We start from the raw sequence: 13,114 nt of genomic DNA on the forward strand, positions 1-13,114 counted from the left end.
AACAAAGGCTGTGGTATGTACTATCCTGACTGTAGGATGGTGCATATAAAAGATCCCTTGCTGCTAATCAAAAAGAGTAGCCCATGAAGTGGCGACAGCGGGTTTCCTCTCTCAATATCTCTGTGGTCCTTAACCATATAATCGTAAATAAAATGTGTTGAGTGCATTGTTAAATAAAACATTTCCTTCCTTCCTTTCTAATAGAATAATATTATGTTTCACATGAGATAGTGCTCCCTGAGTTAAAGTTTGGTATCAGTTTTTGTTTAACTTGATTTTCATGTTTACATTTATGTAATATTCAAGCAAGCTCTCCTGACTTTTTGAATTCAACAATTTAATTCTGAATTGTCTTTGTTTTTTAAAACAGGATTTTGAGAAAGAAGCAGACAAGTTGAAGAATGAAGATATTTCTGCCACTAGGAAAGCGAAAACTTTAATTCAGTCAATTGCGGTATATAAATATACACAGTAAATTATGCTTACATTGTAGATGGCGTGGGATTGTTTTCTAGATTTCAGATAAATACATTTTCAACACTGAATTTAAACATTGCTTGTATATTTTCAACATAATAAAAACTATATCTGCCAAGTTAATATCGTTACATCTTCTATAATTCTCAGAATAAAAGATAACCACTTTATGGTAGATGAATACTCTACAAAACTAATCATCCCAGATGCTAGTTTTGTGGAATTTGTACATGATTCATAACTTTCCACAGCCGCTAATCTAGTTTCAGGTATCTCACCACTATTGTTTTTAAATTGTCAAGAATACAAACATTAGCCAATGTAGCAACTAAACCGGAAAAATGATGTTTACCTTTCTGCCTTAGAAGAAGAGAGTAACTCCTGTGGCATCATTGTAATAAAAAATTAACAAGTTCGTCATCTGGGCCCGTGCTTATAAAACGTCGAGTCCAAACTCAATCTCTAATGATGTCACACCCATACAATTTGTATGGTTTTGTCATGACATTAGTGTCTCAGACTCTATTAAGAGTCTCGAATCTAGACTTTAAAAGTTTTATAAGCACCAGGCCTGGAGTTGTTTGAGATGTTACCACTCTTTACTTCCAAGGGACCAACAAGAGAATTAGCTCTCATGGTTAAAGTTAACCCTCAAGGCAGGAAACAATGCATAATATGGCACTCAGTTCTAGATGTCAGAATCAAACCTGTTTTTACACCATAATTATGGGAGGTGGACTGCCTTTCAATACTGCATAACCTAACAGTCAGTTAGTTTTGATTCCAACAAAATAAAATAAACAAAAGGGGCACTCTTTTCAGTGTAACTCATTGGATGATTCTTTCACACTTTTTCTTCACAGCACCTGATTCATTTCATGAACAACTTCCGGAGAGGAGTTAGTCGCAGCCTCCTTTTGTCACAAGCAGTGAGTAATTTTAACACTGGATCTTCAGTTCAAGTTAGTGTTAACACCTTAAGAACTATGATTCCAGAAAAAAACCAAGATCCTAAAGAGCATGTTGAATGAGGTGGATGGATAAGGAAAACAGAGATGTTTCATTCAAAGGGAAGATCGTTCAGTGGTAAACAATGTACGGCAGTGCTTAACAACTGGTATATTTAAGAACATGGTATGTGCTATGGTGTTTACTGGCCTCGGTGGCATTGTGGTTAAGCCATCGGACATAAGGCTGGTAGGTATAGGGTTCGCAGCCCGGTACCGGCTCCCACCCAGAGCGAGTTTTAACAACTCAGTGGGTAGGTTTAAGGCCACTACACTTACTAACCACTAACAATTAACAACTAATCCACTGTCCTGGACAGACAGCCCAGATAACTGAGGTGTGTGCCAAGGACTGTGCTTGAACCATAAGCATGAAAATAAGTTGAAATGAAAAAATGCTATGTTGAAAAATGTAGCTGATTTAGTGAGAGGGTTTTCTTATGGTTTTTTACAGATCTACTCATCCCTCCATTCTGTTTAGGATATTCTGTATTGCTTAGTCTAGCAGTGATGAATCACCATCAGTGCATTCCAGTTTCTTTCAAATGAAGGTGCAACTAAAGTCCAGTAATATTTAATACACACATGATTGTTGATTGCTTGGATGAAAGAAATGTTTTATTTAACGACGCACTCAACACATTTTATTTACGGTTATATGGTGTCAGACATATGATTAAGGACCACACAGATCTTGAGAGGAAACCCGCTGTCGCCACTACATGGGCTACTCTTTCTGATTAGCAGCAAGGGATCTTTTATTTGCACTTCCCACAGGCAGGATAGCACAAACCATGCCTTTGTTGAACCAGTTATGGATCACTGGTAGGTGCAAGTGGTTTACATCTACCCACTGAGCCTTGCGGAGCACTCACTCAGGGTTTGGAGTCGGTATCTGGATTAAACATCCCATGCCTCGACTGGGATCCGAACCCAGTACCTATCAGCCTGTAGACCGATGGCCTAACCACGACGCCACCGAGGCCGGTCTTGCTTGGATGAATGACTTCTAATTAATCTATTTTTATTTAAAATGTAAAGTAACTGTTGTTCTTACTTCTAATTTTTCAGTTAATAACAACTCATCAAATTTGACAATGAATCATTATTAATTGAAAAATTAGAAGACATTTAGAATGATTCTTCTCTTTCGACAGAACTGTAAAAATATGAATACTAAATCATGATTTCTGTTTGTTGAGGAACCTGTGATATTCCGACTAAAGCTGTACACACTGTCAACTAGACAACTTCTGGCCCTTTACACCAGACTCGTACATGTGAGTATACATTCATTTTGTTAACACTTACCCTGGCATTGCTTTTTGTAACACTTATCCTGGCATTGTTTTTTGTCATACCCTGACATTGCTTTTTGTAACACTTGCCATGACATTGCTTTTTGTAACACTTACCCTGGCATTGCTTTTTGTAACACTTGCCATGGCATTGCTTTTTGTAACACTTACCCTGGCATTGCTTTTTGTAACACTTACCCTGACATTGCTTTTTGTAACACTTACCATGGCATTGCTTTTTGTAACACTTACCCTGACATTGCTTTTTGCAATACTCTGACATTGCTTTTTGTAACACTTACATTGACATTGCTTATTGTAACACTTACCCTGGCATTGCTTTTTGTAACACTTACCCTGGCATTGCTTTTTGCAGTACTCTGACATTGCTTTTTTAACACTTACCCCACATTCAGTGTTCGAAATAAGCACTTGTCCGTTTGTCCTGACAAGTGAAAATCTGCTCGGACAAGCAAAATATCGTTGTCATTGCTTATCCTGGCATTGTTTTTTGTCATACCCTGACATTGCTTTTTGTAACACTTGCCATGACATTGCTTTTTGTAACACTTACCCTAAACATTGCTTTTCGTAACACTTACCCAGACATTGCTTTTCGTAACACTTACCCCGACATTGCTTTTCGTAACACTTAGCCCGACATTGATTTTCGTAACACTTACCCGGACATTGCTTTTTATAAGACCCCGACTGCTTTTTGTAACACTTACCCTGACATTGATTTTTGTGATACTTATCTTGACATTTCTTTTTGTAACACTTAACTAAACATTGCTTTTTGAGATACTTATCTTGACATTTTTTTTTTAACACATAATGTTACATATTATGTTATGACAAAGTTTTATCTCGTACAGTTTAGCTGCATTTTTTTCTTAAAGTAGAAAACAGTCCCAAACCTTATGCAGTCTATATATTTTCAAAAGAGCAGATTTTGTTCTTACAATACCTTTTAGTTTACACTCAAATTTCAGTACTTGTTTTGATTCCGACGAAACCAAATCTTTTAAATATTTTTAATCTTGGGATCCAATATTTCAAATTGTCAAAAGAGTATTACCAGGTATGTACCTTTCTTGTGACATTGTATTGTATTGTTGCTCTATCACTAAAGATGTGTTGTGTATTGAGGTCTTTTGATTCTTGTTGAAAACTGTAAAAACCTCAAAATAACTAATTTGCATTAATAGTAGAATGTATAACAGACATCTTCCTTAAGCATCCTCATCATGTAACTAACATGTTTTTGTTTAGTACGATTTCTATTTACACAAACAAGCCTTATACCAGTGCTGTTACAGTGACTATTTTTCTCTCTCACTTGCAGTATTGTGCCGTTGACATCAATACAGTTACTAGTGACAGATCAGCCATTCCAGCACACATCATACAGAAACTGCATTCTGATCTCCAGTCAGTGTGTAAATGTTTCACCGGTTCTGATCTGGTCAGGTGGATTCTTCACAACAAACCGCTCTTCAGGGCCATTGGTACATTTGTCTTACTTGTATTGCATGTAAAGTTAATAAGATATTTACTATGTAATTTTGACTAATTTTTATGAAGTAAAAAGGCGAGATAGAGAAATTAGGCCTAGTTTTCCAATGGTGTCAACTTTGGCATTAATTTTTCACATTTAAATCAGTTTTTCACAAACTATAAGTTCTAGATCAGTGAAACTTTGTTTATCATTATATGGCAGGCAAGGAATTTAATTCTGCAGAATTCTTGTCAGCAATATTTTGTTAATAATATATACCGTAAATCCTTGTATAAAAGCCTAGGTTTCTTTTTTTTTGTTGCAAATCTCTGAGACCTAGCCTCTATTCAAAGCAGGTTTCTATTTTTTTTTGCAACTCTCCGAGACCTGGCCTCAATTCAAGGCAGGTTTCTATTTTTTTTTTGCAACTCTCTGAGACCTGGCCTCTATTCAAGGCAAGTTTCTATTTTTTTTTTCGACTCTCCTAGACCTGGCCTCTATTCAAGGCAGGTTTCTTCTTATTTTTGCGACTCTCCAAGACCTGGCCTCTATTCAAGGCAGGCTTCTGTTTTTTTAAAATAATTTTTTTGTCCCACTGTTCTTGCCATGTGGTTAAACATGTGATGTCATGCAATGGAAGGTACGAGTATAAGGCGGTAATTTCACCTGACAAAGCTAGAATAGCAGAACAGGGCAGGTTTCTATTCAACAGGCATGTGATTGAAACATTTCTAAAAAAGCTCAAAATGATACATGCACGTAATTGAGTGCAGAATGCAAGGAAAATGAATGAAAGGAAATTTTTTTAAAAAGCAGAAGAATCACATGCCGGATGCAAGGCAGGCTTCTATTTATTTCGCGATGCTCCGAGACCCGGCCTCTAATCGATACAGGCTTCTATTCAAAGCAGGACTCTATTCAAGGATATACGGTAGTAGTATATTTACTATATAATTTTTATGAACAAAATTTTATGAACATTTTGTTAGATTATTCTGGGGGTAGCCAGACAGGAAAAAATGCCGAGGCAAACTCAGACCTGTAAAATAAATATCAGTGTCATGGGAAAAATAAATTTATGCCATTGATATTTATTAGTAAATTGTTTATGTGAGATGCACTGAGTGCATCTTAATATAGTTTGCCTCCATTGTGATGAAACTATTTGAAAATACTGGGACTTCATACATTTGTCATACTTTGTAGAATTTAGTTGAAACAAATTAACTATTTTGTTACAAGATTGAAAATACTGGGAATTCATAAATTTATCATGCTGTTTGTAGAAATTAGTTGAAAGAAATTTGCTATTTTATTACAAGATGGCCAGAATTTGAAAATGGTACGACTTCATTTGTATTGCAGACAAACCTATATTAGTTGAAAGAAATGAGCCATTTTCTCGCCAAACAGCAGTGAGTGTTGCCCAGAAATTACTGGACTACCACTTGATATCTGATCTTGATGAGGCAGGTGAGAAACAATCCATTCAATAGGCCATCTTTAATCTTGAGGATATTGCAGTCGACAGTATCTTGCAAGTACTTTCACTAATTCGTGTTTCTCACCATTTTGCGCACCCTAATGGTAAAAATAACAAAACAGCAGAAAGCTACTTCATTCACCAAAATGGTATTTTACTTTTTTTCTGTGATAAATAACTGGGAATGTGGAGTTGAAAAGACAGTTTTTATAAATATTTTGAATTGGTAACAGTAGTGAAATGTCTCGGCTATTTTGAAGAATTGATAGCTGAAGATTTGACTGTTTTATCCACAACAAATATCATGAAACATTGGGATATGAATTGTATTTTGTTTACAATACAAAATATCTTGGTATGCAATAAACAGTGGACATCTAGCCACAAATGTAAGCCTTAAAACATTTTGCATTCAGTTTTCCTCGTTTCCAGATCACTGTGATTATGTCAAGTCTATCCTACCATTTGGTAGTGTGATTATTGTTTTTAAATTATTTTAAAATAATATTCATAAAATGAAGGAAATAAATTACATTTGTACTTGGTTACCTTATATACAAGCATATAATTTTCAATGTACTTTGTTGTGTGTTTTTTTGTAGTGGACTAATTATTCTGTTAAGACACTATTTTCCATTCTGACTTTCATATTTGTTTTTTGTCTTTAAACTATATTTATTGGAACTCCTATTCGATAAGAAACTACTGTTCCTACAAACATCTCAGTCATCTCATCGTGAGATAAAATAAAATATTTTAACTGTCTTGTATACCAGTAATTTACGTTGTCTTCCAGATGACAGTCTGTTCTTGAATTCCTGCTCCGTAACTGAAACACAGTACCCCAAGGTGAGCATTCACGTCGTATCAAACCAGACATTTGAGATCAATACCAAATCAGATCACAGCGAAATATCCAAAGAGTCCATACCTGTGCCAGTTAACAACAATTGTCTTAACCATCGGAATAACCAGAGACAGGAGGAAGATGACAACAATGCTTTTCTGGAGAGACAACATCCCGATAAAACCAACGATGCCTCATCTTGTCAAGGACAGGACGACTGCCATGAAAGTGCTGATGTTCAAACAGAAGAAAACTGTTATCGGCTTGGTCACAATTTACATCCTCATTTGTTTGCCGCTTCTTTAGATCTTTCATCAACTCCTTTGTCATTCTGGTCAGAAGACTCGGATGGCCTTCAGTTCGATGACAGCAGCCAGTCTTTCTATTTTGTTCCTTGTTCCGTGGAAGAAACTTCACAGACTCGCAAAGTGTGGTCCATGGAGACTTTCCTTAAAGATCATTCCAGCAATTTCACGATATTCCAGCATTCCATAGAGACGGCAAGTCTTGTTGAAGAGTGCTTTCAGAGAAAGATAACTCCATTGTTTCTGTTGACTATTCTGTTTGGAAGGAAGAAACATGATCAGCTAGCCAAGGACTTTATGAAGCAGTTACCAACTCGGCTTGTTGACAAAATTAAAAAATCAGCCGACTTGCCTGGTAATGAGTGTGTTGGTAGTTGAAAAAAGAAAGGATTATAATTATAGACTGAAAATAATCCATGCAAAATATGTCACGAGTTTGATTTTTATTTCTATTCTATACAGATGAAACAAAAATGATTTTATTTAATCTAATTTTTATTTATAACTACACAAATACTCATATTCGGATAGTACATATTGGCTAATGAAGAGAATTATTTTAAGAATTATTTTACATTTGTTATTTGTAATGTACATAATTTATACTATTTTCTCAACCGTTTTAATATTAGAGTATTGTGACTTTAATTTCCCTGTTCCATTCTCAGATTCTTTAAAATTGTATACAAAAGAATTCCAGATGTATTTTTAATTTTATGTACATTCATTGAATCCCTTTATATGCGTAAAATGTCCCCAACCTTGGCTCTAGAAATACCCAAGATTCAGTGCATTAATTTTTAAAAGACGAGTTCATATGGAAGTTTGTCCGTATCACTTTTTTTATTAAGGAGTCCCTTACATTGCCATTTCATCAGTACAAAGTTTTACATCATGAACACAAGCTCTCCAACCACTACCTTCCATTTTGAACACATGGGGGTACAACAGCACATGTGCGTGTGCACAGAGTGGGTTTTGAGGGGGGGGGGGGGGTCAAAACACCCCACCCTCTGCTCAAGCAGTTTTTGTTTCAATACATTTTTCCGGGAGCATGTCTCGAATCCCCCATAAATGTCCCTCGACAGAGTCTAGACCCCCTGATAAAATTCGTGCAATATCACAGTATAGTCAAACCTGCTCTAGCAGCCAACTGTCTTAAAATGCCACTTTTTTACACTCCATTTGGTGGCTGCTTTACACAGGTTTGGTAGATCAAATACTTCTATCCTTAAACATACATTTTCAATACAGGTTTGACGTTATGTTTATGTTCCTTGTCAAATTACTTCAGCATTATTATCAATGTCACTCTTTATGACACTTTCTTTATTGCATGAATTGTTCCATTTTTGCATCAGCATTAGGCTACAACTATGTGATTTTTCTATGCTTAAAACCTGTATACACAGCACATAACTTAATTTGTAGCCATTGAATGGGAGACTATCATGGTTTTAACACCAGTGGTTTCCTTTCCCTTGCGATTTACCTGTACTAGCCCTTGATCATGGGGGACTTGAAAAAAGGTATGTTTAGTTTTTTTATACACAATGTCATAAAACCCTCAAACTGCTTCATGTCGGCAAGAAATGAAGAGTTCAGGCGCAAAACGCAATATAAACCTTTTTTTTTCTTTTTTTTAAAATTAAAGCCATTATTGTATGTCAGTAAAGGTTAATCGTAGGCCTGCTGATTTGCCGCAAAACGCGATTGATCCTTATGAAATTGTATGTAAATCCTGTTTTTTGTTCTCATAAAGTGATATACGCCAATTATAAAAATCAGTTTTACTGAAAATAAAAAATGGATATATCGCGTTTTGCGCCTAAACTCTTCAAATACTACCCTCCATCCGTAGTGTACATAATCATAAACTGATCAAGATCATTTCAGCAAAAGGTGAAGTAAATTATGGTATGTATCTGTCATCTTTAAATTCATATGCGATACTATTGTTCTTAATACTGTTTTTAAAATGTGCTATGCCAAAAGACCCACCCCATTGAAAAAACACATCATTAATTTATATTGTTAAAAAAAGCTGATGTTTTTGCATATTTCTTGGCTTTTACAACCTCCTGGAACAAATCTAACGATTCACAGGTCACAAGTTGAACATTTCACATTTAAAAACACATGGGTCTGTCTGTGAATTGGCAAAATGTTTCCTGGTTGTTCATTTTAATAACTTTTTGTAGATGTGTTGTAGAGTGTATGTGCGTGTCTGTGTGTGTAATGGGTAATTCCACAGTGACTGACATTACATGTTCAGGCATTTTGTTAATATCAAAATACCGGTAAATTGATCATTTTAGTCCAAACACTTCTTGCTGTTAAGGGGGAGAATGTAGCCCAGTGGTGAAGCGGTCTGTCTAGGATCAGTCACCATCAGTTGGACTATTTCTCGTACCATCCAGTGCAAGACGACTGGTATGTCAAAGGCCATGGAATGTGCTACCTCCTGTGGAATGGTGCATATAAAAGATCCCTTGCTACTAAATGGAAAAATGTAGCGGGTTTCCTCTTTAAAACTATGTCAAAATTACCAAATGTTTGACATCCAATAGCCGATAAATATATCAATTTCTTGCTGTTAGGTTCCTATAAGATGGTATAATGCTGCAATAAAATTCATCAAACTGTCTTAATAGTCTTTGATGGCCATTTAATTGATCATGACTATGTTACAAAAATGTAAACTTTTTGTATGTTTCAACAATCAAGTAAATGGCTACCTTAGTTTAGTTAAGGTAGTCTGTCAGTTTGTTGTGTAGAAGATGGTCATCTGATATGAAACTAACAGCAAAAAATGCTTGGATGCAATAATGCTGAAAATACAGGTATTTGAAAAAAAAAAATTGTAATGTCAGTCTCCATGAAATTGCCCTTATGTACATGATCAAAATAATAACCAGTTGCTCAAAATTAATTTTATATTGAATGTGCATTTTATTGCAGTTACAAAACATTTCAGAATCATATGATCAATTATTATACTGTTTTTAATAAATGTTTTTAAAAATGCTTCGTGTTTTGTAATAAATTAAAAAAAATGTCACTCGTACATTACAAAATTAGATTCTCTCATCACCTTCATCCTCAAGTTAATCACAAACCGTCAATGTTCAGTCAAAAGACACTACTAACAGCAGTCTTTCAAAATTCAGTTTAAACTTGGGTAAAGTAATTTAAAGTCTGATTACCATCAAGTCTTGAATTCGTTAATGGATGCCTTTTGTAATTAGCATGGGTGTTCACAAAGTTGTAGTCTTTCAAAATGTACACTTCCAAATCTATGAATGTGATTCAAGGGCAAGGTCATTTAGAACATGCATCTGGTCCAAAAGCAAGGTAATGGTTATTTTTCACAGGTCGGTTTTTATTTCAATGCATCTACCTCTTGAATTACCGGCGTCGTGGTAGGCCATCGGTCTACAGGCTGGTAGGTACTGGGTTCGGATCCCAGTTGAGGCATGGGATTTTTAATCCAGATACTGACTCCAAACTCTGAGTGAGTGCTCCAAAGCTCAATGGGTAGGTGTAAACCACTTGCACCGACCAGTGATCCATAACTGGTTCAACAAAGGCCATGGTTTGTGCTATCCTGCCTGTGGGAAGCGCAAATAAAAGATCCCTTGCTGCTAATCGGAAGAGTATCCCATGTAGTGGCGACAGTGGGTTTCCTCTCAAAATCGGTGTGGTCCTTAACCATATGTCTGACGCCATATAACCGTAAATAAAATGTGTCAAATGCATCGTTAAATAAAACATTTCTTTCTTTCTACCTCTTGAATCCTTCCTTGATAAGTTTTTGGTTGAATTTTCACCAAATGCTGTCTTTAAATTGCATACTCTCATGCCAACAAGTGTGATATTAGATCACGGTAAACATGTTCTGTACAACTTGTTTCCATTTAACTTTTAAATAAAAATTCAAAAGTTAATATTGATCACTTCATATATACATACTTTGTTTGACACTCGACAACTAACATTTATTCAGTATGATTCTTCATTCCACAGGAGCGGGACGTAGCCCAGTGGTAAAGCGCTCGCTTGATGCACGGTCGGTTTGGGATCGATCCCCATTGGTGGGCCCATTGGGCTATTTCCCACCCCAGCCAGAGCACTACAACTGGTACATCAAAGGCCGTGGTATGTACTTTCCTGTCTATGGGATGGTGCATATAAAATATCTCTTGCTGCTAATAGAAAAGAGTAGCCCATGAAGAGGCGACAGCAGGTTTCCTCTCTCAATATCTGTGGTCCTTAACCATGTCCGACGCCATATAACCGTAAATAAAATGTGTTGAGTGTGTCGTTAAATAAAACATTTCCTTCATTCCACATTAAAAAAAATTGCCAGCACACTGCTATTACAAAATATTGCCACACTTCATGGGCTACTCTTTTCGATTAGCAGCAAGGGATCTTTTATATGCACCATCCCATAGACAGGATAGCACATACCACGGCCTTTGATGTACCAGTTGCGGTGCACTGGCTGGAGCGAGAAATAGCGCAATGGGGCCACACTAAATGTTTGAATCTTTTATCATGTGTTAGTAATATTGTGAGCAGGAATGCAGCAAAAAAAACAAGTGTAGTAAATATTACAAGACTGTGTTAAGCAAGTTGGTTCGCAGATGAGTAACAAATCCAAAGAAATTATTCAAATTTTTAATTCTTTTTTTTCTCTGAATATCTGAATAGATAAAAAAATAACAACTATGTAAAAAAACAAAACAAAAACAAGATAAACATAAACGTAGCAGATGATCAAAGTGGATAACATCTCTAAACATAATTATCATATTACATATATGCATGTTGTCAAATCATTCATCTCACACTTTATTGTGTTAATCTAGATGATGTACATGTTGGTATAAGAATTGTATCTAGTACACTAACATGAGACCAAAGTAGTGTTGGAAATAGAATAAAAATGATTTTCATCAATTATTTCTTTCATATTAAACTGACATGTAAATATTTTGTAAATACCTATTCAATGTTTGGGTGCTCATTGATGTACAAGGTGGTGTTTAACTCTTGAAATTAAAATAAAGATGTCGGTAAACAGGAGAATTGTGACCTTTATTGGAACAGACTATAACACAGTTTGATGATGTGTATCAATTTCATTTATCCATAAACAAACTTTTAATTTATAACTAAGTTAACTGATTATTTTGAATCGCAGCATAAATTATTAATTATGACCAGCATATTTAGTGAATATAAATTCAATATTAGTACATTAGAAATGTACACAATCTTGCAACAACTTAAAGGTGCTACATCATAGTTTTATGTGAGCATTTGTTTGTGATAGATTCTCCAATAAAAATGTATTTTCTACTAGTATAATTTTTTTTTTATAATCATTTATATAATTCATATAGTTAAAGGTGTAGTCTTTAAATGTTAAAGCAAAATGTAATAAAAACATGATTTGTAATAGCTGTCATTATGCAACTCTGAGATAGCACCTTTAATACTGGTATAATAGATCACACACTCAGAATGGTTCTTGACAGTTTTGCTTAAAAGTTACTTATAAATGTCTACAAATATTTTGTTTTTGAGAGGAATAGGGGTAAACTGTCATCAGAAACAGTCCCTCATATATTGTAACAGCAATGAAATTGACACATTGATCAAAATTTATTATAGTCTGTTCTAATAAAGTGCAGAAATCACCTGTTTACTGACATCTTTATTTTAATTTCAAGAGTAAACACCTTGTATATCAATGAGAGCCAAAACAAGTAAATGCTAAATTAAGTAGACTATCATTAAATAGATATTTACATAATATTTACTTGTTTTTTTAATATGTAAGAAATAATCGACAAAAATAATTTTTATTCCATTTCCGACAGTACTATAGTATAAAAATCAGAATTGATACATTGACAAGCAGGTATGTTATAAGAATCAGAATCGGTTCTTTTAAATGGACATTCTTGAGTTTTCTGCAATTTTTAAGATGGTATCAACTAACAGACTATTTAACGATTGTAATTACATATCAAATATATTTCTGCATAAAATATTAGTGGCTGTATATTAAACATGTTTCTGATTGTTCTAATTTTTGTACCAAGTTAAATTTCATTGTATTTGCTAAATAAAAAAAAAATTCGTACGTACACAATTATTTGCAGACAAAATCCAGTTTGGGCTT

The 13,114-nt window shown here is 34.9% G+C and overlaps 1 protein-coding gene across 3 annotated transcripts in view; it reads left to right on the forward strand.

The window, feature by feature from the left end:
- The window catches only part of LOC121383332, a 53,193-nt gene extending 43,248 nt beyond the window's left edge, over window positions 1–9,945 (forward strand). For 2 of the 3 annotated variants that reach the window (XM_041513294.1, XM_041513293.1), the window contains exons 26-31: window positions 371–454; window positions 1,341–1,406; window positions 2,687–2,764; window positions 4,131–4,293; window positions 5,649–5,756; window positions 6,563–9,945. In XM_041513294.1, coding sequence (XP_041369228.1) covers window positions 371–454; window positions 1,341–1,406; window positions 2,687–2,764; window positions 4,131–4,293; window positions 5,649–5,756; window positions 6,563–7,296 — 1,233 coding nt within the window. In that variant the 3' untranslated portion in view covers window positions 7,297–9,945. Of the gene's footprint in view, window positions 1–370; window positions 455–1,340; window positions 1,407–2,686; window positions 2,765–4,130; window positions 4,294–5,099; window positions 5,215–5,648; window positions 5,757–6,562 lie in introns of those variants that run through there. The other variant, XM_041513295.1, reaches the window with a different exon arrangement.
- Window positions 9,946–13,114: the final 3,169 nt, after the last annotated feature.

The sequence above is a fragment of the Gigantopelta aegis genome, chromosome 10 (assembly GCF_016097555.1).
Source record: "Gigantopelta aegis isolate Gae_Host chromosome 10, Gae_host_genome, whole genome shotgun sequence".
Lineage (NCBI taxonomy): Eukaryota > Metazoa > Mollusca > Gastropoda > Neomphalida > Peltospiridae > Gigantopelta > Gigantopelta aegis.